General features: G+C 38.4%; 1 protein-coding gene across 4 annotated transcripts; it reads right to left on the minus strand.

Annotated features, from left to right (window-relative positions):
* Positions 1-354: 354 nt before the first annotated feature.
* On the minus strand, positions 355-17,850 carry lhx9 (LIM homeobox 9). 4 transcript variants are annotated; one of them, XM_073063502.1, is made up of 6 exons: positions 17,688-17,850; positions 9,582-9,784; positions 8,625-8,827; positions 7,186-7,541; positions 4,767-4,969; positions 355-1,505 (listed from the first exon to the last, which is right to left on the minus strand). In XM_073063502.1, the coding sequence occupies exons 2-6, from the start codon at positions 9,753-9,755 to the stop codon at positions 1,449-1,451; spliced, it is 993 nt and encodes a 330-aa protein (XP_072919603.1). In that variant the 5' UTR covers positions 9,756-9,784; positions 17,688-17,850; the 3' UTR covers positions 355-1,448. The 4 variants fall into 4 exon arrangements, with proteins under 4 accessions (XP_072919603.1, XP_072919602.1, XP_072919600.1 ...); XM_073063501.1 differs by lacking the exon at positions 355-1,505 and adding an exon at positions 2,644-3,661 and having other exon boundaries at positions 17,694-17,850; XM_073063499.1 differs by lacking the exon at positions 355-1,505 and adding an exon at positions 2,644-3,661.
* Positions 17,851-22,750: the final 4,900 nt, after the last annotated feature.

Below are 22,750 nucleotides of genomic sequence, written 5' to 3' on the forward strand. Positions count from 1 at the left end.
AATTATTTTCCAATTTCATACCACCAGCAAGCGTTTAACTATTTTTGATTGTGTTAAGCAAGCCTTACAAACACACATAGCTTACAATTTCAAATTGTGTTCATATAATCGATGAACCCGAGAAAACGATATTTGATGTGGACCACGCTGTTTTCCACAATACAGTTGCATTTTGGATTTTTTTTTCTTCTCGGCTGGGTAAGTGGTTTCAGTGGACGCTTAACTGACATGTCACCTCTTAAGCATAAATGTATGTGAAATGTGTCTCCCTACTCAACATGTATTGCAATGAAGATACACTTCGTTTCTGGGAAACATTATAAAGCATTTTAAAGCAAAATAGCACAGCCCCTCTTGTTCCCTTTGTTATTTTTTTTATTTCCGATTTGTTGTTCGTTTTTAGGAATTTACAAAATGCTCCTTAATACAAATTGCTTATTAAAACAGAAACAGCCTTGAGTCACAATGTATCGTATGGTGTCACCTTTAAGCATGATACTTTTCATAATGTCTGCGTAGGAAATCTCCCCAGACCATCTTCAATAGGATATCGCTCCACCGCATGACCCATAAGCGTGCTGTCCACATTTTCCATTTTAATCTTTGAAGGGGCTGGGGGACCGTGCTTTGCGTAAAATCGTTCCAACAAATTAATCAGTTGAAGGAAGATAACAATTTATTAAAAAGCGTAAGTGATTTCAGTCCGTGAGAAATCTTCTATAAAATCGACATTTTTTTTGAGAGAAGATACTCATTTGTTGCATTAAGCAGGCGAATGTGTTCAATACTGAAAGCTGTTTATTACAATTAACATCAACCAATGAAAATGTATACATCACCCAAGAACAGTACTGACAATATTACATCCGACCCTTTGATAATTAAAAGAATTTCGAGAAAGCATTATAATAGCATGCACAATGTTTCTCCGTTTCGATTTACAACCAGAAATACCAAAATGTCGCCTGTGGGCTCGAAGGGTTTGCGAATTTAGACTCAAAATGCCTTAACATTGATAATCCCTGTGATAAGAATGTCGCTTATAATCATCATAACCAAGTCTCCACATTACAAATGGATATCAAATTAATTATACACTTAGAATTGCAGTATACAGACATAGCGCTGCGTTTGATCTCCGAAAAAAAACTTAAATTTATTGGTCAGCTCGACTGTGCAATGGCCTGTCCTAACCACATCCTAATTCTTTCAAAGTCCAGCGCATTCTTTATCTTCTCTCTACATGTATGTCCACTGATAGCTTAAAAGTAAAAAATATACAACACGTTGCGTCCTACATTAGCTTAAACATTCAAGCAAATGACATTTTGGAGTCTTATTGTAGTTATGTATCTGAGTAAAGTTTTAGGATATTTAATTGTGTGTTAATATAGTCTTTGTCTTCACTGATGTTGAATTCCGATCAACCTTCCCCCTTCTTAAAATACCTAGGGAATTTTCAAACGTCGGGAAGTGTGGCTGTAATGCCCCAAGATTTGTTCTCCCTGAAAGAAATCATAGTAACAGTTTATTAAACTACAGAGCAACCTGTCCTTTCGGGGTCTTTTTGTTATGTTTTTACATGGAAAATATTTCTAACGTTTCTTGAAAAAACTATTTTGAAAAATGTAAATTTACATTGTTTGGACTTTGACTGTTTTGGCATTAGTTTTCCCTGAATTTGTATAGTTTCCTGTTGAGTTAGCTTCCCCTTTTTTTAAAAAAAAACTTGTGGCGTCCCTACCCTACTGGAGCGAGTATTTAAATTCTAATCCATTTTGGGTATCTCTTATCAACAACCTGACCTTACTTGCACACTTTCTTCCTGATTATATACAGTCGTGTTTCTTTCGCTATGTAAAGCACAGTTTGTTTCCTATGTTTTTGTCCCTGAAACATCTTTCATTTATTTCAAATAAGTGGCCATTTTAGAGTCGTAAATAGACAATTGAAAAAATAGAGATCGTTGAAAAGTAATGCTGGTACAAACATACAATCTATAACTTCAGAAAGAAGCTTCGTGTGTTGTGTTTTCATTCATTCCAGGCACTTTTTATAACATTAGTGCTTTCTGCTTGAACGGATAAAATGTTTAGATCCTGATTTATTTATTTTAAATGGTGTTATGTCTCTACATCCACTTTTTGTATTATTACCGAATTTTTCTGGTTCAAACGAGTTTCACACGTAAGGTCACTCGTCCATACACAATTCACATAGACACAGCATGAGGAACTTATTTGATTTCATAATATAAACGCCGCATGAAATAAGGCTAAACTGAAAACGATCAAACAAACTGTTTTAATCACACAATTTTAATAAGATATCACAAACGTTTGGTCCATAAATATTTAAGGGGAGAACGCTCCTGTACAGTGTATTCATTTTAAAACAAAGTAACATCCACAATCTCATTAAACCACTTACTGTACTAATCATAAACACGAAGATCAACAGAAGAACCTCGAACGTACTTTTCAGCACTTAACATCGGGAATACCAACTACTCTAGTGAGACAGTGTTCATATTTGCCTTCGAGGACAAATGCAAATGCCGTTTTTTTAACAGTTTTCCCAAAAAAAGGTTTTCAGAAAAAGAGGTAACAATACAAAACTTGTGAGGTGTCAGAAGGGCATTGATTTTCTCTCTCTCTCTCTCGCTCTTTCTCTCTCTCGCTCTCTCTCTCTCTCTCTCTCTCTTTCTCTCTCTCCAAACAAGGGAAACACGAATCTACACCACGTCACAGACTTTCTTCAGAAATATCATAAGGCACATGATAAAGCTGTGATGGATCCCGCTTGGTTAAAAGAAGATCCTGTACCATGTTCCGCTCTTCCAAAGAACGGTATATTTTATAATCTTGGCGAGTTTTATTTATTAATGTTGGTACCGGTACATATGACAATAACGCATAGGCTGAACAGATGTTCACTGGTGAGTGCGCATGGGATTGGCTCTATAAAAACTCGGCTCATTTCCTTATTAATCTCTCTCTCTCCCTACGACAACCCTGCAGTTGCAGAGACATCCTTAATAATGATGAGCACGCTCAGCACAAGTGAAGAGAAAAGAATGTTTACATGACCAGTGTGGAGGGAAACTTAAAATCTAAGATTGATGGATCTTTAAATTTTTAAACTGGAAGCCTTAAGGAAGATATTATTGGAAATGGAATTATATTCCAGCATGCGCAGTCACCACTGCACAGTCCATTGACATTTTTTGTAAACTGTTTTTTTTTCTACTGTTGTAAACTAGAATTCGTCAATAAACAAAAAATATATATATTCATATCAGTTATTTAACAAAAATCATCCTACACAACAACAGGACTTGTTTTTTGTTTACTTCCCAGGGATTTTTGTTCTGTTGTAAAGGAATCTGCTAAAAATATTAGAAAAGGTTCGTTAAGGTAGTTTGTGACGGACTCCCGGATTCGTGCACGTCCAGGTTAGTGGTCACAGACGTCACTACTGACAGAGTGGGATTGGTCAAGTCTGTTAAAGTGGTCGAAGTGCTGCTTGGACTTAGAGCGGCGCCGGACCTGTCTGCTGGGGGCGGGGCGGGCAGTGCAGTGCCGTCAGGTTTATCAACACCCCCATTCTCCTGTCGCAAAAGGTTCCTTCTGAATTTGGCTCTTGCGTTTTGAAACCAAACCTGCAAACCAATCCCATGTAATCTTTTTACCGATTTTTTGATGCTATTATCTAATCACAAACCACAAATTATTGCTTTATATAGATAAATAGATAGATAGATATATAGATAAATTATTTAAACAGCTAAAACTAACAATTAACTAGATCAGCATTAAATGGATTGGGGCTGCTGATTGTGACAATGCAAACAGAAACTGGTAACATTTAATATCATTGATTCGCCTAGACAATGCTAGTTATGTTTATAACAATTGAACACAAATCAACTTGTTACCTAACGAGTAAAGAACTAAAAATATAGAATGAGTTTATTCGAGTCGTATGTTGCATCCACCATCATTGTAATGTTAGTGTGTGATGAAGTGGTGAAAGCTCTCCAGAGTGCTTCTACAACACCCCCTCCCCACACACACACACGCACCCCTCGGCCCCTCTCAGTTCCACAGCCCATCAAGTGATCCGGGGCGCTACCGCAAAGTTAATCAATCCGGGCATTGGAACTAATCAGTAGCTCCCTCTTCTTAGCTGTCATACTTGAGTTGATTTTGTGATAATGGTCTGTCAGCAGCTATTTCCCATTGCTCATAAATGTATATCGTGCTATTAGATCCTACAATTATTTAATTTTCAGACATTAATTAACATGCGCCGTTGGAAATGTATTTCATTCTAATGGTTAGCAAGTTTGGAGAATTATCATTTTAGGTACGTTCTGAGGTATAACTATTCCGAATTATGTATTCAAAGCCAAAGTATTGACGTGTTTACTATATCTTGATATTCAGGAGTCTATTTCTCGGGGTGATCGAAACCAATCAAGGTGCTTACAATCTGGGACGGAAAGGAACACTGGTGTTACCAACCTTAACATAAATTTAAGAGTGGATGAAACATAGACAATGACTCTCAATTGTAAATCTTTGTGGTATACCACCCCCACAACTGTTCTTTTTTCCCCAAATTATTTGTCTCTATTAATTATTACTCTGTTCATGTGTCAGTGCTTTGAACTGAGAGCGTTCTCTCATTGGTAGCTATAGAACATTAAGGAGAGATGGGGTAATAGGGCTTAAATCTTGATTATAAATACGAATGTCTCTTACCTGCAAAACTCTTTTGGTGAGCCCAGTTTTCTGAGCAAGTTGCTTTAAATCTTTCGCATCAGGGTTGTGATTTATGGCGAAATAGGACTTCATGGTGCGAAGCTGGTGGTGTTTGAAGGATGTGCGCATGCGCTTGGTTTTCTGGGTTGGTGGGTACGATTGCTGTTCCCTGTCCAAATGGTCAGCGTCGTTTTCGTTGCACCCTAGGATTCACAAATACAACCATGCTGTGTATTAATTACCTCTCACACAGAGAATTGCTTCTGCTACTCGTGTGCACGTTCTTTCATATGCTCCTCTTCACTAGATGGCGCTAATCCCTTATCCCTGAAAATTGTGTTTCAATGTAATGATACAATTGTTATCGCTATCAGTTGTAATACAGCTTCTGTTAGCTCCACAATAGCTCGATTTTCTTAAAGCAGCCTACTGTTCTACTTATAAAAATGCTATCAAGCCCCCAAACTTTTTTACATTTTGAAAAGTTCTCCTCAAAATATTATATTACAAATAATGTTAACGCAAAAGGCGATAGCCTTGTTCTTGTGTGAAGTAACATGTTTGATACTAAACCCCTGGGAGGAATCAATTTCGTTAAGTACGTTTGCAGCAGTTAATTTAACTGAGTGCGTCCACCACTGATAAGTTTTGCTAGGGTAATTGTAACTACCAATCGCAAACTATTTACCACAATGTGTGTTGCATTTATTAATCCAACTAACAGTTCGGCGTTACTCCTAGTAAATGCAAGAAGATGCCTTGTTTGGAATTTGAAAGGCGTTTCCTAGCCATTATGTTGTTGTAATCAATAAAACCTTATTTTAAAAACACATACCTTTCTAACTATATTTGCCACAAGTCAAAAGCTTATTACTTTTTTAGTAAATGGGTAGAATTATTGATGTTAAATCACTTTCTATGTGACTGTTTTATATTTGTTGTTTAGGTATAATTTCAGTGTGATGGCCGTCTACCCAGTTTGCGCAAGGGTGATTTCGACATTAATCTTAATATTTTAGATTATTCTCTATAGAAGGGCGTAAGTAATTAGTTCAGCAAGGATACCTTTCTAGTTAGAGAAATACGAGGTGCAGTTTCATTTTTTTAAAAACTCCTAAAGTTACTAACTTTTTGTTTTGAGGAAACTATATCTATAGATTATATCTCAATGAATTCAAACACTGTACTCAGGAACTCGACAGAGTTTTCCGTCCCTGTGAATCGCACGAATCTCATTAAGCAGTTTTTATGAGATGAATCTTAGCGCATCTTCATTTTCATTGGATAGAAAATAACATGCGTGATAAGTGGTTCGAATTTTCAATTACAGTACATATGCAGAAATTAGTACCAACTACTGAACAACATTCTGATTGTATTAGGTATCTTCAAATCCATCTTTAAAAGTAATTATAATCTGCTACCATGTCACCGTTAAAAAGCTCATATGAATATTATGATTGTCATACAAAGTGGACAGTGAGTTCTACCCGAAGTGAATAAAAAACACTCTTCTTCCTGGCAAGAAAGCTTCAATACGAAAATAATGAATATTTAAAAGGATATATTATTTTACTTTAGTCGAAAATGAATGCTGACGGCAAAGGAATATATATATATATATATATATATATATATATATATATATATATATATATATAGGCCAGGGTACTTCAAGTTACAGCGCATTTTGAGCTCGCAGGGGTGATTTATGCGTGACTGGAAACCAGGGATTCCTATGTCACGTCTAATTAACACAAAACAATTAACCTCCAGATTACGTGATTCTTCTTCCATTCATTTGAACATCAAACTCCAGCGTGCGCGCCAAACTGCTTTGAAGAAAAATCGCAATTAAGAAATATCTACAAAGGACACAATGAACTAGTATATAATTGGGTTCAGTGTGTGGAACGTCTACAAAACGTTCGTTTATTTTTTGTCGAAATTTATGAAATTATGTTCAGTTGCATTCACGAAAAATCGAAATGCGCAGAACGATTTCTGACCCACCAAACGCGAAAAAAAAAGAACAAGATTCCATCGGTTAAAGAAAACAAATACCTCGGAGGTTTGCCAAAAAGAAACTGATATGGATAACATGGGTTCCACTTAAAGGATTTTTTTTTCACGAGGTATTTGCATAATACGAACTATATAAATGAAGCATTTCTAAACCGTTCTTTGGCAGTAGGTTGTAAGTTAGAAGTGGACGTTTGAGATGTTATCTGTTGATTTGCGAACTCATTGGAAATATTACTCTGGTAGTATGTGTTTAGGTAATTTTAAAAGTTGAAAGGATTTTTGACGTGTGCTAGCTGTATTATGAGCAAATTGGCAGCTGGTATTTTCCACAATATTTAACGCGTTTTCATTATTATTTTTAACACAATATTTTCTTTACAAACAGCTTCCCCACCTTGGTTATAAGTTGGGATATCAACTCCTAGGGCAGGACTCTTTCTTTTCCTGGGCCGTCCTTTCTGAACGGTGCCGGTTCCGTTGAAGTAAGGCAAACCGAGCCCCCCGCTCTTTGCAGCAAGCTCCGTGTAGTTTAGTTGCGTGTGATAGTCTCCTTGCACCAGGGACTCGAAGTGAACTCTGCAGTAAACCAAATTATCTTTCATGCCAAAGTGATCGCCTGTGGTTAATGTTTTGTTGCAAGTTGTACACGTGAAACAACTCAAATGATAAACTGAGTCCCTGGCTCGCATAACCATTTCAGAGGCAGATATTCCGAGGTGGCAGCGGGAACAGCGTTGCACAGAAAATCTCCTGCAAAAACAAAGGACACAACCTTTTAGAAATAGATGCCTTTCTGCACCGGATGAAAATTCATTTCCAAGCTCAAAACTGCCGAGGAACAATTCGTCGTACGTTATTGTATTTCTGATTAATTAGCATTTAAACACGACTTTCAGCTTTTTTTATGGTCTACACGAACTCGAGTTCGTTTTACAGAAGTTCAGCAAATTCGTCCTGTTTTATAAATCAGGAGTTCTTTTTCATGTTGTTAAATCCTGCCTGTATGAATTTGTCCATGTTGTTCTATGCACGCGTGCACCCATGCCTGTATGTGCCCGTGTTGGTAAACGGATTGAATAACAAATTAACCAGTTATTAGCTAACTTGGGGGCATGGATTTCCCACACTACTTGGAGAATTTCCTCTTTTGTGTTCACCAAATTTTTACAATTAACTTCAAAAATCCGACTGATCCAATCAGACAAAACATCAGATTACGAAACAAATGTTGACTGATTTCATTTCAATTTTAGTAAAATCATTTTTATGAACTATAAAGTAAAATTAGTTCCATGGTTGCCTCCTCACATAATTAAAACAGGTACTCATTTATGCCTGCTGACGTTTGTTGTAACACTCTACTGACCCCAGATTTTTTTTTTATTATTGTAAGGCTTAAACTCTCCACAACAGGCAAACGTACAGTTATGGCCGCATAATTAGTAAACAAAAAGCAGAGTTGCGATTGACATAGTTGCTTTCTTCCCATGGGCCTACAACAAAGGAAGTAAAACGCACAGCTTCCCTGTCAAACCGACGCAATTATTTCACGTCTGTTTTAACGGCAAATCCCGATTAACGCGGCTGTCTACTGACGGTCGCGCCAACTTCCGAATCTGTTTAAATACAAAGAAACAACGAACTGCCTTTATACGCGAATTTTAACACCGAACTGGTTAGTATTTCGCTGGAAAATAAATACGGCTTTACTGCAATTCAACAAAGAAAGCCGGACCCTAATGTGATCGGGTTAAGTCGAGCGTTAGTAATCTTCACGTGCAGAACAATTTGCACGGTTCATTTTCGGAATCTGAAAGAGGTGTGTCTGATTACCTGTAGTAATCCTCCTTGCAGTAAATGCTGCCGTCCTTGGCGAAGCAAGTTAATTCCGACTCCAGAGCGAGTTTACATTCACAGCACTTTAGACATCTTAGATGCCACTGTTTGTCTACAGCCAGCAGGTAATACCTATCAGCTATTTTACCACCGCAGCCGGCGCACAAGGCAGGTTTATCCGAATTAATAGAAGGCATGGTCTGGAAGCAGAGATTTTAAAAGCCGGTTAATGTCAAGTTGAAACGTCACCACAAATAAATGTGCAGAAAAGACTGATAAAGAGTAAGCGAATGCCATCAGGACGAGTCCAACTATTGTATAAAAGACTGAAGTAAACCAGTATATTTTATATTCCATTTACTCTATCCACTGTTTCGCCGTTAAGCTTCACGAGTTATCCTATTTTAAGTTGTACAACACAGGATAAAGTAAACGTTGCTCTGCTAAATCTTTTAGGCGGAATTCGCAATCATTCAAACAGATCTTACTGGCGGGCATTTGAGTAAAGTGTACTTTTCTTTTGCGAATCGCTATTAGTGTAAATACAATTTTCCATTCGGCATTAATAAAAGTTAAATCGGCCAGTGTATTGATGCTTAATTGATGGGTTATAAAGCTATTAAGACTATGTTGTGGAATCACCCTACTGATTAAGGACCTACATATGTTCACAAAGCGACTGATTATCTGCATATTTTTCTGCTATAATTTTATTCTGTATATGTATCTTTAGTCACAAGAGCAAATTGTCCAGCAGACACAAAGATCCTTTTTTGTAGCTGCGAAGTGTTAATGCCACAACGTTCTGTAAATGTCACTGAAATATTTTCAAAACAAAAATGCACTTAACCGAGTCTCTAAGCACGGAAACACTTCAGAAGCGAAGAAACAAATTAGTTGTCCGTGTTTCAAAAAAAAACACAAATCCGATCTAGTTGCTGTTTTCGCTCTTACCGCTTCTCTTCCGTTCATCTGGACTCCTTTAGCCAGACGGGACTCCGACTTGGATCTCCTTTCCATTTCCTCCATGATTCCCTGGATCTCTCCCCCAGAGATTCCGTGAAAAAGCATTGCTGATTGACGGAAAGTACACGTGTCTTCCACGGACCTGGCTCTTAGTACTTCCATACAGACCCCGACTTAAACCATGGGACAAACTGCCACAAAACAATTAAAACAAAAAATATATAAACTGACAGTCTCGAACGGGGAGAATACAACACGTCAAAATCTTCGGCAGGCGGGGAATCTGGTCAGCACTAGCTGTTGCGGGGGACCGTACAATGCCAAGGTTTATGAGAGAGGTCGTCCCTATAGACCGGTTTTAAATAACGGGTAAACAAGGATGTTAGGGTGATTTTAGCAGCATTCCCCTGACTCCTCAGCTCCAGTCCTTGCTGATCCGATTGTAGCTCACTGGTTGGGAGCTCACACTTTTGCCTATTAGTCTCTGCCTCTCGCCAGGGCACAGTGGGATAATTTGGTAGGAGGAGTTCGATAGACTGCCACCTAATCCTTTTCATTACAAAACCCTGTCATACTCTTTTCATTGGCTATTGACGGACGGTCATTGACAACTCCAGGCGGGTTTGCTTTTCCAATGTGGTTAGTTAACGCGACATCCCGATTGGGTAACGCGAGAATTGTGAGGTTCTTTTTTATTATCTTCGGAGCAACAGGTGTTCTTAAATAGGATGATACATTTCAATTTTTAAATGTTTGCTTCGCTTTGTGAAAACGGTAATATAAACTGTACAGAAGTGTCTTCTGTGCTAAAATCGAAAACAGATAATTCTAGAGAGAATGCGGCATTATTCAACAACCATGATCTTTGCTTGTTAAAGATAGAGAACTGCTTTTAACAAAATTTAGTTAGACCAAGCTGGACAAGTTCAGAAACTTCTTTAAAAAGTGTAAGGGATATAAAGTGCTTTGCCCGAAAGTCTGTATTTAAAATTCAACGCAGGTAGTGTGGCACAAAATGGACTAGCTTGCTCCTCAAGTGAAGGAACATGAATTTAAAGGTCATCTGGGTCTGGAAAGCAAGTCAGAACCACCGTGCATTTCTCCGGTCAGTATTGTGCCGATAGTCAAAGCATTTTATTGTATGTGGTCACGTAGGGTGACAGCTCCACTGTGAAAATCAGTGGCCGCTTTCAGCATTGGACAGACGGAGCTTGCAAAACGTTCAGCACAGCTAGCACGTCATCGCATAGCTCTCTAATAGCCCCGCAAGCCGGAACACTGCTGTTTTGGAAGTAAGGACTAATCTGGACTGCACCGATTTCACGAAGCTAAACAGCACGAAAAAGGAAGGGGGTTGTCTCTGTTTTGAAGTTTTCCCTTTTTAACCAAAGGGAGATGTGTTCCCGTTTATGAATGCATGAAATTTATCATAGGATTAATGAGGAGGCCTGGGACCTCTGATACGAGTTCGTTTCATGAAAAATCCCTGACCACAGCCATTGAAATGGTTGGAATTCTAAACTGAGTAAACTATTCCGAAAGACCCCAGCCAATTATCCTTTGATTCCAAGTTTGAAATCCAACTGTTCAGAGGACAGTGGTCAAGAGAACAGGAATTTGTCACAAAATATCTCTTGCTAATGGTATTGTGTGTGTGTGTGTGTGTGTGTGTGTGTGTGTGTGTGTGTGTGTGTGTGTGTGTGTGTGTGTGTGTGTGTGTGTGTGTGTGTGTGTGTGTGTGTGTGTGTGTGTGTGTGTGTGTGTAGCTGTTCATTCAGCTAATTTCTTAGAGACGCTGCGCGCCTGCGTGAGAATACACGTGCCTTTAAAGTCAACATAAACTTATATATTTCATATAATTGAACTGCTTTAGCAATGCTAGCATTAATTTCTTCCTAATGATTCAATTGGTGTACGGGATTTGATCAAGCCCGCAATGATAAGGGAAGGAGTCCTGTCATTTCCACAGACCGCTGAAACAAATCGTACCCTAATGCCTTATTGTTCCTATAATACTTTATAGTTTAAACCTTCACATCTATCTGGGGAAGCCTACGCTACAAGAGGGTGTGACCACAGATGTGTTCAGAAGGTGGGCAATGGCAGGTCCCTGCAGCTTCCTACGCCACTGCAAAGATCTATATGTTATCATTTACCTTAGCGTCTGGGATTTCAGGTCTTGCGCCAATTTCCCCCTCTCAACTTCCACATCCTTGGCAAAAGAACTCAATCTTTAATCCAGTTTAGAGTTAAAGTGACGTATGAGAGGGCGAAGGCTTGAAACGCACACGAATAGCATGGCCTTGCATCATGAGGTGAAGTGTACGAATGTCTAGTTTGAATCTACCTCCTTTCCCTTGTCTCCTTACACCCTGAGGCTGAAGGGGTCACGGCCACGCACCTTCCAACTGCTAGAATGATATTAATGCGGTTGCTCTGTAGTTGCAATTCGAAACCGCTGCAGGAAAATGTTTTGAATACTGAAGTGGCATTTCACACTTGCAATTTATAATGATAAGCGACACACAACAGGAGAACTGTTCTAAGCATTAATCATGACTCGATATCTTTTTTCCACACACCGTGGGCGTTCTTTGGCGATTTTAAGTTGTCGGTAAACTGAACAGGTACACTTGTTTTAAATGCACCCTAACACACCATTCGATTAGATAGACACAAACTTCTCCTTCCCATTCTACCGTCTAAAATGTATCATTCTGAATATGCGGTATATTACGCCCCCTTTACCAAAAAAAATATAATTGGAACTCTGAGAGTTTCGAAGTGCAGCTTACAGAGGAATACGTGCGATATGATCTGGGGCAAGAGAACAGGCCATTCATGTCCTTGTTACACGGAGACTGGTTCTATTCGTTAACAACATTTAATCGTGCTCTGCGAAATTACTAACTGTATTTCAAGTTGACTGGCTATGTTACTAAAAACTACACCACGTCCCATTCCCAAATGTTTACTCGTTGTCAAAAGCCAGCACTTAGTTACCACAAGGTACTTTGTTAACAAGATTAACTCAATTTTGCCTCGAATACTTTTTGTCATTTCTGCCTCTCACGGCTCTCCGTCTCTGTCTTTGTTTCTCTCCCTGTCTTTGCCTCCCTCTGCCTCTTCCTCACACCCCATATGCTTGTCCTGATATAGAGTTTAAACTAATTGGTTTAGAATAAATCCTCTGACTAGCTGTTTTAGCCCCAGTCTTGGCCGGGCCAGCTGCCGAGTGTTTGATCACACCTATATCCCGGTCTGTATGAGGGTTCCTGTCTATAGAGTTTCTCTTCTCAAGTCCCCTTGGGATCTCACATACAACCGTTAGATCGCGTGCAAAACATACAGATTAAATTTCCCAGCAAGATGCAAGCTCGTAGCCAGCATCATACCTGTAAATTAACTGATAGCTCGCTCTTTGTCCCTTAGTTACAGCTGTAAGATGAACATTTATTATATGGAGGAGCTTTTATTTTTAAACAGATTCAATTAGCAGTGTGCACTGCTTAGCGGGTACGTACACTAGCCAGATTGCCAGAGTTTAGCTCATAAGGCACAATTTCATGTGAAAATGAAGTCAATCAAGTGAAATAAGCAGTGATTTGTTTGTTGCTGGCACGCTATACTATGTACAGCAGGGCTGTTATTTGCTGTAAGTAATGCAATTAGCCGTTTTGTACAGAAATCAATGGCTTATAAATAGAGCAGTGATAGCTATACATGGGCGCAGAAATACTTAAAAGGAAATCCCCATTATCCTTGAGGATGTTTTTCATGTTGCCGTCACATGTTAATAGTTATCGACAATTATTTTCACTGGTATAATTTTGCAAAATTCTGTTCTAAAACAAGAATCTGTCATTCCCACTGCATACCCGATAACAGAGAACTAGAAGTTCCAAGTATATAAACACACTAATTGCTCGTGAGGTAAACTCAAAATAGATTATTGAACGAAAGTAGAAAATGGGAAAATTACTTATTAAGCTATATGCGAGAAGAATATCTGTAAATCTATAAATCTGCTAATGGTCATTATAAATCGTTTGGATCGTCTGAATACATTACATGATCTCGCTCCCAGCATATTGTTATGTGATGTAATCGCATGCAATGTTATCCGATCGTATGACAGCTAATATATTGTGGATGAGCACTGTTCCAAAATTAAACTATTGTATTAGGCTACAAACAAGCGGGCTCCTCTTCACCCTCGCAAGTTCATGGCCCTTTGGCATATGAGACAGTTCTCAGTGTTGAGCTGGAAGTCAACCTATCTAACTCATTTTATTTTGCATTATTGTGTACGTCTTTATTCATTAAATCTCAGCTTTTCATATAACAGTTTTACACTATAACCATTTAATGGTGGGTGGGGGGGGGGAGGTGAAAGGGAAGATGAGAATTCTAATGTTTTAATTCCAATCTCTGCAATCTCATGTAAACACCACTAAAATAAGTAGGTCTACGCAAATACTGTATTATTCTCAGGCAATAAACCTGACCAATAGGAACCCGTTAAATTCAACTAATGAATACGTATTTAACTCTAATTAAAGGCAATCTAATGAGGACCTTATGTAAATTCAAACAAACATCAAATATTAGGATCTCCTATGCGCCTGAAGGCGAATTATCCTCGTGGATTTAGCCATGTCAGGTTGGCTAAACAAAATAACACATTTTATGTTTCTCCATTTCATAATCCTGAATCCAAGGTGCCAAAAAACACAGCGATAAACGCTTTCTAAACACAGAGCCACCGCATAAAGGATGGATGTAAAAGTCTTCTATCCGTACAAACGACCTGACAGATAAAAGCTCAATCATAACCCAAGCTTGATTGAATGAATTCAATTAACATGCTCTGAAGTTGGAGTACTTTCTTTTCCATTTGTTGGATAATGCACTTCCTCTAGTTCTATGCAAACCTGCAGGTGCATAAGAGCTGAGGAGCTATTTTTCCATTTCGGGGGAAAAGAAAACCGATTTTAAATTTACATATCTATCTCTGCTCAATGGCTCTATTACCAGTAATTGGCCGGGTACAATAACATAACTCAAAAATGGCTAAACCCATACATCTGTATTCATTTAATTAATTATGTGATCTCTTGGTTCGCTCCATCAGGCGCAGTAAGGTACACGGGGTGATGAGCTGTTGACAAGGAGAGCAGATTTTTGTTTTGTAATCCTGGTATCCAGTAATTCTAAAATTATAACTTTTTAAAATGTGACTCATCTCAGCTCCATTTATCGATACCTTCTATTTAATTTACAGTTTACCCTTGCACGTTCTGAGTATACAACACAGAAATACAAATTAAGTTAACTGCGTCAATGGCAGGACGTTGCCACAACACATGGGCTGATTATGTTTGTTGCTCAAATTCTGAGTCAACAACTTTTGGGCATTGTTTTTGTATCAGTTAACAGGCGCGGAAATCAGCTAGATACATTGCAGAAGGTAGAAACCACTTAGGATCTAGGCTTGTAAGAAAGTGAATTATATATTTTTCTCTGACATAGCGGTGTTTTATAAATACCTAGGAGAATAAACCCATTATATCTAATTTGAATATTACAACAATCGTATGTGTGGCTTTATTTAGAAGATACAGTTATTGTCACATGGAAGGAGCAAATGTTTCAAATAAACGGAGGTTTAACGTTTTCTTACTTTAATTTGGATCACATGAATAAAACGTCTGCCGTTGTCCAGATAAGATGTTGTATAATATATTGTTTGGCTCCCCATTAATTGATGTTCCCTAAAGGAATATCCGTAAAGGTGAATTCAAGGGGGGAATGTCCAGCTTTAATGCAATTAAATTAGCATGCCAAGGCGGGGAAACGGTGCACACTAAACATTGTGAAGACATACACCGCAATAGCAGATGCATTGTGGAGAATGCAAACACAATTAAAGTTGCAGCTCGATCATTAAAACCATGAATGTTTTAATATCCCTGCTTCAACAGAATCTCAATGTTAGCTTGCATACGCAGGCTATACACAATCAGTTCAAATGTTTCGCCACAAGCCGCAGTCACCTAAAGCTAAAACACCACTGAAATACTTTGGAATTTCTCACCACTAATTTATTTTGGGGTACGTATTGCTCAGGAACCCGGGATTGCCGAATAAACCTGAACGATTTTTAATTATCTATTTTCACCTGAAGAGTTGATTTTCATTCAGTGCCACGGTCTTACTTTAACATTTTAATGTAACATCCACCACTACTGCAACTTGGACATTTAGGAGTAACAATTATTCGTGAATTCATGCCTAGTATGTAAAGTTTAGCAGCTCAGATAGATTCACATGTAACATTTAACTATATACCACTGAGAGCGTACACCTATCCTAACTAGATTAAAACATGTTTCGAATACAAGATTCCTCTTCGAAGACAAAGTGCGGATTTATTGCACAAATGGAAAAGTAACAATTCAGAAGAGTTATTATAGAAGATTAGCCAACAGCTTTTTGCAACTAAATTCCAGAGGGATCGCCGTTGTCCGGAGTGTGAGGGGAGATCTCATTAAGTAACAGGTGAATCCGAGTGAACAAGACATGCTCAAGTGGAACAGAGGGGACGCGCAGGGAGGACTTATAGACAAAAAAAAAGTTAAAATTGATCCTTATACCTTGTCCGTGAAAAACGCAATCAAGTTTGTTAAACAGGACAAAATGACATACATATTGGCTGAAGTATTCAGCCGCAGTCGTTATACTCTGAAATTGTGCTTAATCTTAACAGAATTGATTTCTGTGGAAGAGCAGATTGGTGATGTGAGTGATAAACGTGCGAGCAAAAGCCAGGCCAAAATGGAAGAGGAATCTCTAGAACAAAGGCTAAATGTGATGCCATATTTAAACAGGGGCCTGGCATACTCCTCATATATTTCAAATTAACATAACTGTCATAGACTTTGAGATGCTCCAGTCCCTCTATCTCTGCTCTCAATAAGTGTGTTTTGCGTCTTAATTGTTTAAATATTGGTATATAACAATACGATGTCCACGGAATGTTCGAAAAGAGTTGGCAATTTTACACCGGTACCACCGCAACCCAACATCAACCCCCACCACTGAATTCCCACCCCTCCCTGCTCCCTCAGCAGCGCTCCCCACCGCATCCATTGAAAAAAAACCTCTCGGCTCTGCAGTAGACTGATTACGCTGAATGTGTGTTGTGTGGCATTGTCATTTCAGTTTAACTCACACTTAGTTACGAGTTCCTAACTAGAAAACGTCGCTATTAATTAACCAGACAACCAATACCGGTACGTGACGAAATCAGCTAATTACGAAATTTGTATATTTAAAGACCATTTTGCAATGTAAACATCCGTGGTACTTTTTTCCATTACAATATTTAATACACAGCCCCATCCAAAAGTCGTGAAATATTTTTGTTTAGGTTTTGCCAAGCTTTTTGATGGTATGGCGTGAATGAATCGTTATATTGGGAATACTCAGCGTTCTCAGACCATAGAATGTTTAAGCCCACTGAGGCTCCCAAACTCTTTAAAAAAAAAAATACCGACGTATTGGAAGTATCTCAACAGGATATGCGAATAATAGATAACTTGAAATCACATTCGATTCAGGCTGCTTAGAATATATTGAATTTTTTTTTTTTGCTATTTTTTTATTTTCCCATTCCTTGAAACACTTAGTTTTGTTTCTTGAAACTAAAACCATTTAAAAGGCTTTTTTTTGGGGGGGTAAAATAAGCTGTTTTCTTATAAAAAGAAACTCGGCCCATAACTGTACACGCACATAAAATGTAGTGGTATACTACTCGACAGAGACTTCAGGGTCTGCAAAAGCTAATAATTATATACTGGGTAAGATGCAGGTGACCCGGCTAGGTGTTTTAACAATACCTGCTATTAATCAAGATCCCCACAGAATTCGGCGTCTACAGCTCCTGAGAACCTGAACCGCGTTGCTAGGCAATTCAGAGGGGAAAATATTAATGCCCTTTGTTAAGAAACCACCAAGTATTCCGCACGTTGAGCCTGATTCATAATTGCATTCCCAAAATAAATGGGAATTTTTTTCAAAAGTGCAACTTACCGTTACCTTTATCAGTTCGGTTCCAGCAGGAAAATGGATGCTGATGTTGGAAAGCTGGTTCTAGACTGGAGTCGGTGGGAATTATCCTGTCACTGCTCGGGGTTGAGCGTGTGACTGGCGAGCGGGTTGCTCCTGTTAATTAAAATAAAAGAGCTGCTTGTTAAGGACGTTCCCGCATTGTGCCCGCAGTCTTAACGCTGGGCTCAATATATAACTGACGTGAAGGTGCGATCCCCGACCCGCCTCCACCCGCTTTTTTTAGTATTATTTATTGACCTGTACCAGATTTACAAACACAAAGAAAATATAGTTTCCAGGGAAGGATGGGGTTATATTCTGTTAAATATCATCGTTGCTAAATTAAATTTATCTTTGTACTTTGCTTATATTTCCTAACCTAACAAAATCATATAATAATCTAATTTCTTTAGTTTCCTGTCAAAGAAGTTCTGTTGACCATTCTGTTTCCAAGCCGGCCAGTGTGAATAGCGCATCTTGTTTATTTGGTGGCTTTAACATGTTTTTGTTTCTCTGCTTCTATTGAACTGAACAGTTTATTTGGAACTACAGACATTCAAGCTGTCGAGACACGGGAGCTATTCGCGACTAATACGTTGCATCTCATTTCGCCCCCGAAGTCTTTTTTTAAGACTTTGCTTTCATTCGCATCCTTCCTCAATGAGCCAGGTTTAATATTTAACTGCAAACAAGTGATAGCAGTTTAGAGTTGTTGCTGGCGCTAATAGTGATTATTTCTGGTGCATCTCCAACACAGCGGTGATATATTGCTGAAGTTACATCGAATTGAATAGGTCACCACATCGGCGTGATCTGGTAATGAAATGCTTTCTGAAGTACTGCCGATGAAGTTCTTGTTCATTGTTCTCGTTGAATGGACAATTTGAAATGTTTAAGACAGCGGCATAGGTTCTTTTAACTTGCTCATTACCCAAAGGTTTTCTTTATTTGTCGTAAAATGCGTAAGATTAATAATCACTTTCGTATCAGTGGTTGCTGTGTTGGGATGGTTACAAAACCTAGCATTCTGAGATTAGGCTTTCTTCGGATCAGATATAAAGAATGACTTGAACAAGATTTCATCTCAAATTGATATGATACAATATTGTGTAATAAAGCGAATAAAACCCATTTTAAAGGCATATGTACCTGCCATCCAGGAAAACCGAAATCTATGGTATATTGGAAACGAGCTACAGTTCAGTAATACCTTACTCATGAACTACGAACTTGAACGACTTGTTGTAGGTGAGATCACGTGACTGCACATCTTGGCGTTACATTTGTAATCGTGTTCACTGACGATGTCAGACAGACACAAAAAAAAAAGCGCCGGGAAGGTAATGACTGCGATTAAAAACAATCTATTCACAAAACTGTCCGGTGGCTATAGGATATCACCACTTACTTGGTCCAATACCTCCAGTAATTACCACTCTGCAGATGCATTTTATTGCAGGAAGCTCTTTGCAATCGTTTTGGTTTGGAATATTTATCTGGAATACTGTGATCCTGACATCAGACAGTTAGCTAAATAAAAACTAGGATGGGAGTTGAACAAAGAGAGTATCAATCGCTTTTCAACCTTAACAGTAAATTGTCCTCTGTTATGAAATTGTGTTGACTATGCCCGTCCTAATCTGTAAAGACGTTCTTTGCCACTCCATGCAACACATTCCTTGATTTCTGGCCAAAGTGTCAGACTATTTCCTTGAATTCCATGTAGGCCCTTTGACAGAGAATTATGTACTATACATGTTGCGACAAAAACAGTTTCCTGATACATTTATTTTGATAATTATGGGACCAATACGAAATTCTCTCGAATTTAGTGATTTAACAGTCGTTGTTGTCTTCAAATGCGATTAAAGATCAATGCCACTGGACGCTTTATTTTCTTTCGTCGTTCTGTGACCACCGAATAGTTCTCCTGTCGGTGATTAAACTTCTTCACTGAACATGATATAAGGGTCGAGGGCAATGAAGTTATTTAGGAAATAGCTTCGAAAGTGAAGAAAAATTTGAGTTGCCTCCGAAAGTGTTCATCGAGAATAGCTAATAAATCCTCGCTCCCAAATCTCACAAACTTTTACCGGGAGTGTTTGAACCTGACATTACAATCAGATAGAATTTAATTTATTTTCGGGCAATGTCATTAAACTGTCATGTTTAGATAGGTTCTAGATAAGAACCGGAAGGTTGTGGATTAAAGGAAGGAGGGCAGAGTTCATGCGTAGCAACAATCGAGCTACAACTAAATCCATTTCTGAAAGCAGATGTTTGAGCAACTTCTGTTTCCTCCAGCTAAGACTGGGTGATACTTTCCTGCTGTCCACATCTCATTATTGTGATATTGCTGAGTATATCCTTTCTATCGTTGAAGCTAATACTGTAGTTTCATTACAATATCATCACTCCATCAGATGGTTAAATGACACCGAAGTCCACACCACCAATGGTTATGCCAGCATGGACCATTCTAACTGGCTGCATCACTTTCTGAAATGGGGGTGCCAGTGCACAGGATTGGAAAAAGCTGCTGAGAGTTGTAAACTCAGCCCGCTCCATCATGGGCACTGGCCTCCCTGCCACTGAGGACATCTTCAAAAAGCAATGCCTCTAAAAGGCAGCATCCCGTGTCCAGGAGCCACCCTCTTCTCATTACTACCATCAGGGAGGAAAAAGAGCAGCATGAAAATAAACACTCAATGTTTTAGGAACGACTTCTTCCCCTGTGCCATCAGATTTCTGAATACTCCATGAACTCAGGAAAACCACCACATTATTCTGCTCTCTTTTAGTTCAAGTATTAATATATTTATTTGTTTATTTATTTATTATTGTAACTTATGGTAACTTTTTATGTATTGCATTGTACTGCTGCTGCAAAAGAAAATATCACAACTTATGTCAGTGATAATAAACCTGATTCTGACCAATCAAATTAGTGCTCTGATTTGGCCAGTTCCTTTCTCACTCATAGTTGGGCACCCTGTCCTCTTTAAATGGCAGGCTGTCTAGAATTGTTAATCACACTTGATGTCATTAGAACCTCCAATGTTCAATCAGCTATTGTATTATCTTGCTCTCACCCTCATTTGAAGAATTCCAGCTGATATTTATTCCATCATTCACCACCTACGACCCAAGCATGCTCCATTCTCACTGCTGCAACTGGGGAGTGGTTAGGTCCCACAGCACCAGGTTTAGTTATTACCCTTCAACCACTATGTTCCTGAACCAGCATAGCCAACTTCACTCATCTCAACTCTGAAATGATTCCACAAACTATGGACTCACTTTCAAGGACTTTAAAACTCATGTTCTCAGCATTATTTATTTATTATTATTTTTATTTGCAGCGTTTGTTTTCTTTTGTGCATTGGTTGGTTGTCAGTCTTTGTATGCAGATTCTCATTGATTTTTTTTGTATTTCTGAATAGCTGCAAGAAAATTAATCTCAGGGTAGTATACAGTATGTACTTTAATAAAAAGTTTACTTTGAACTTTAAACTTTGAACCCAGTACTTCAGCCTTGCATTCACCCAACTACCAAGATCTGTGGAATGACACTCATGCAGACTCAGGCAGAAAAATGAACCTAATTTCTAACATTATAGAGGTGTCCCCAATGGCTCAAGTCTACTTACCCTTCATCATTTTGGATCCCAGATGCTCCAGTTTAGAGGTCAACCCTTGTTACTCATGCCTGCTTCCTGATCCAATCCCCAACACAGGTACAAAACTCCATTTTCGCATTATGATAACTTGATGATACAATACTTAGATTAGGATCATCTGCTACAACTTTAACAGAGGATCAAATGCTTCCTGCTGGACTCTGTCCTACCATCATTCTATGAATATGGTAAATCCATCTTCACCCACTCATGAGAAAAACTCCTAACCACCCACAGTACCACATTACTTTCCAACCTGACCAGAACCTCAGGCCAGGATACAATCCCTCACACACTCTCATTGTTCTTCACAGCTCAGCTTCAAGCAAGAGTCTAGACCCAACCTCCAGACATTGGTAGCTTCTGTTTCACCAATGTGTGGTGCATTATTTAAAAAGAACGATAGACTCCAACAAGACAGTAAAGAGCATGAGGTGCATATGGATAGTGTGGGAAACAAAAACAAAAAGAAACATGCAGGCTTCAAATAATTGTCTAGAAATGAAAGCAAAGGAAAAAGTGTAAAGGTGCAGACTATGACAGAGACAAAGTAAAATGAAGACAGGAAATGCAATAGATAGAATTAGCTGGCATTGGAGAAATGAAATAAAATAGAATTTCTGTATCAATTCTTATTGCTTATATATATAGCTCATATACAGACTGTATATGAGCTATATCTACGAGCAATAAGAATTGATGTGCCTGGGATCTAATTGCAGAATCACTGCTTGTGTTGGGGGGGGGGGGGGAACCATTTGTTTATGCAGTTTTCCCCAACAAAAAGGTGTGAATCTGCAGTTAAATCCCAGACATATCAGTTCTTATTGCTTATATATACAGCTCATTAGCTGGATTGTTTGAAAATTGTGGAATGGTTAAATCTAATATTTGAAAGAAGAACTGCTTCACAATTTGAAAGTATACAGAAATTAATGTGAATGGTGATCTAAACTTGGAGCTAGCTTGGCTCCCCCAAGCTCTATATGCTGATTTTACAGAATTGAGAGAATTTCAATTTTTAAGCCAAACAGTAGATTAAGGAAGATTATATCCACTTGCTGAGATTAAGTTATCTTAAAGTGATTAATTAAGGTTTTACAAAAAAAACCAAATTGTAAGTAGTAGTTGCCATGCCCCATGCAGTTTCAGAACACCAAAGAATTTTTTCTTTAAAATTTGCAGTTCTTGTGGGCCAGTGGTGCAGACAATTTGCATACCACAAGGTCTCCCAAATAAGACTGAAACAAGTGTCCTTAGTCATATTGGGGTTAAGTGTAAATGCTAATGAAATCTGTACTAATTCAGTAAAATATGGGTGAGGCTTCAAGTAAAATTTTCATGCTAAGATAGCAGCTTCAAAAA

The sequence above is a fragment of the Hemitrygon akajei genome, chromosome 12 (assembly GCF_048418815.1).
Source record: "Hemitrygon akajei chromosome 12, sHemAka1.3, whole genome shotgun sequence".
Lineage (NCBI taxonomy): Eukaryota > Metazoa > Chordata > Chondrichthyes > Myliobatiformes > Dasyatidae > Hemitrygon > Hemitrygon akajei.

Bases quoted from the DNA above. Each gene is read 5' to 3' on its own strand.
- lhx9 (XM_073063501.1), bottom strand. From the start codon at position 9,755: ATGGAAGTACTAAGAGCCAGGTCCGTGGAAGACACGTGTACTTTCCGT. The intron at 8,828-9,581 runs GTAAGAGCGAAA...CTCTGCTTCCAG, and splicing joins AGATGAACGGAAGAGAAGCG to ACCATGCCTTCTATTAATTC. The intron at 3,662-4,766 runs GTAAGAGACATT...ATTGGTTTGCAG, and splicing joins TCACCAAAAGAGTTTTGCAG to GTTTGGTTTCAAAACGCAAG.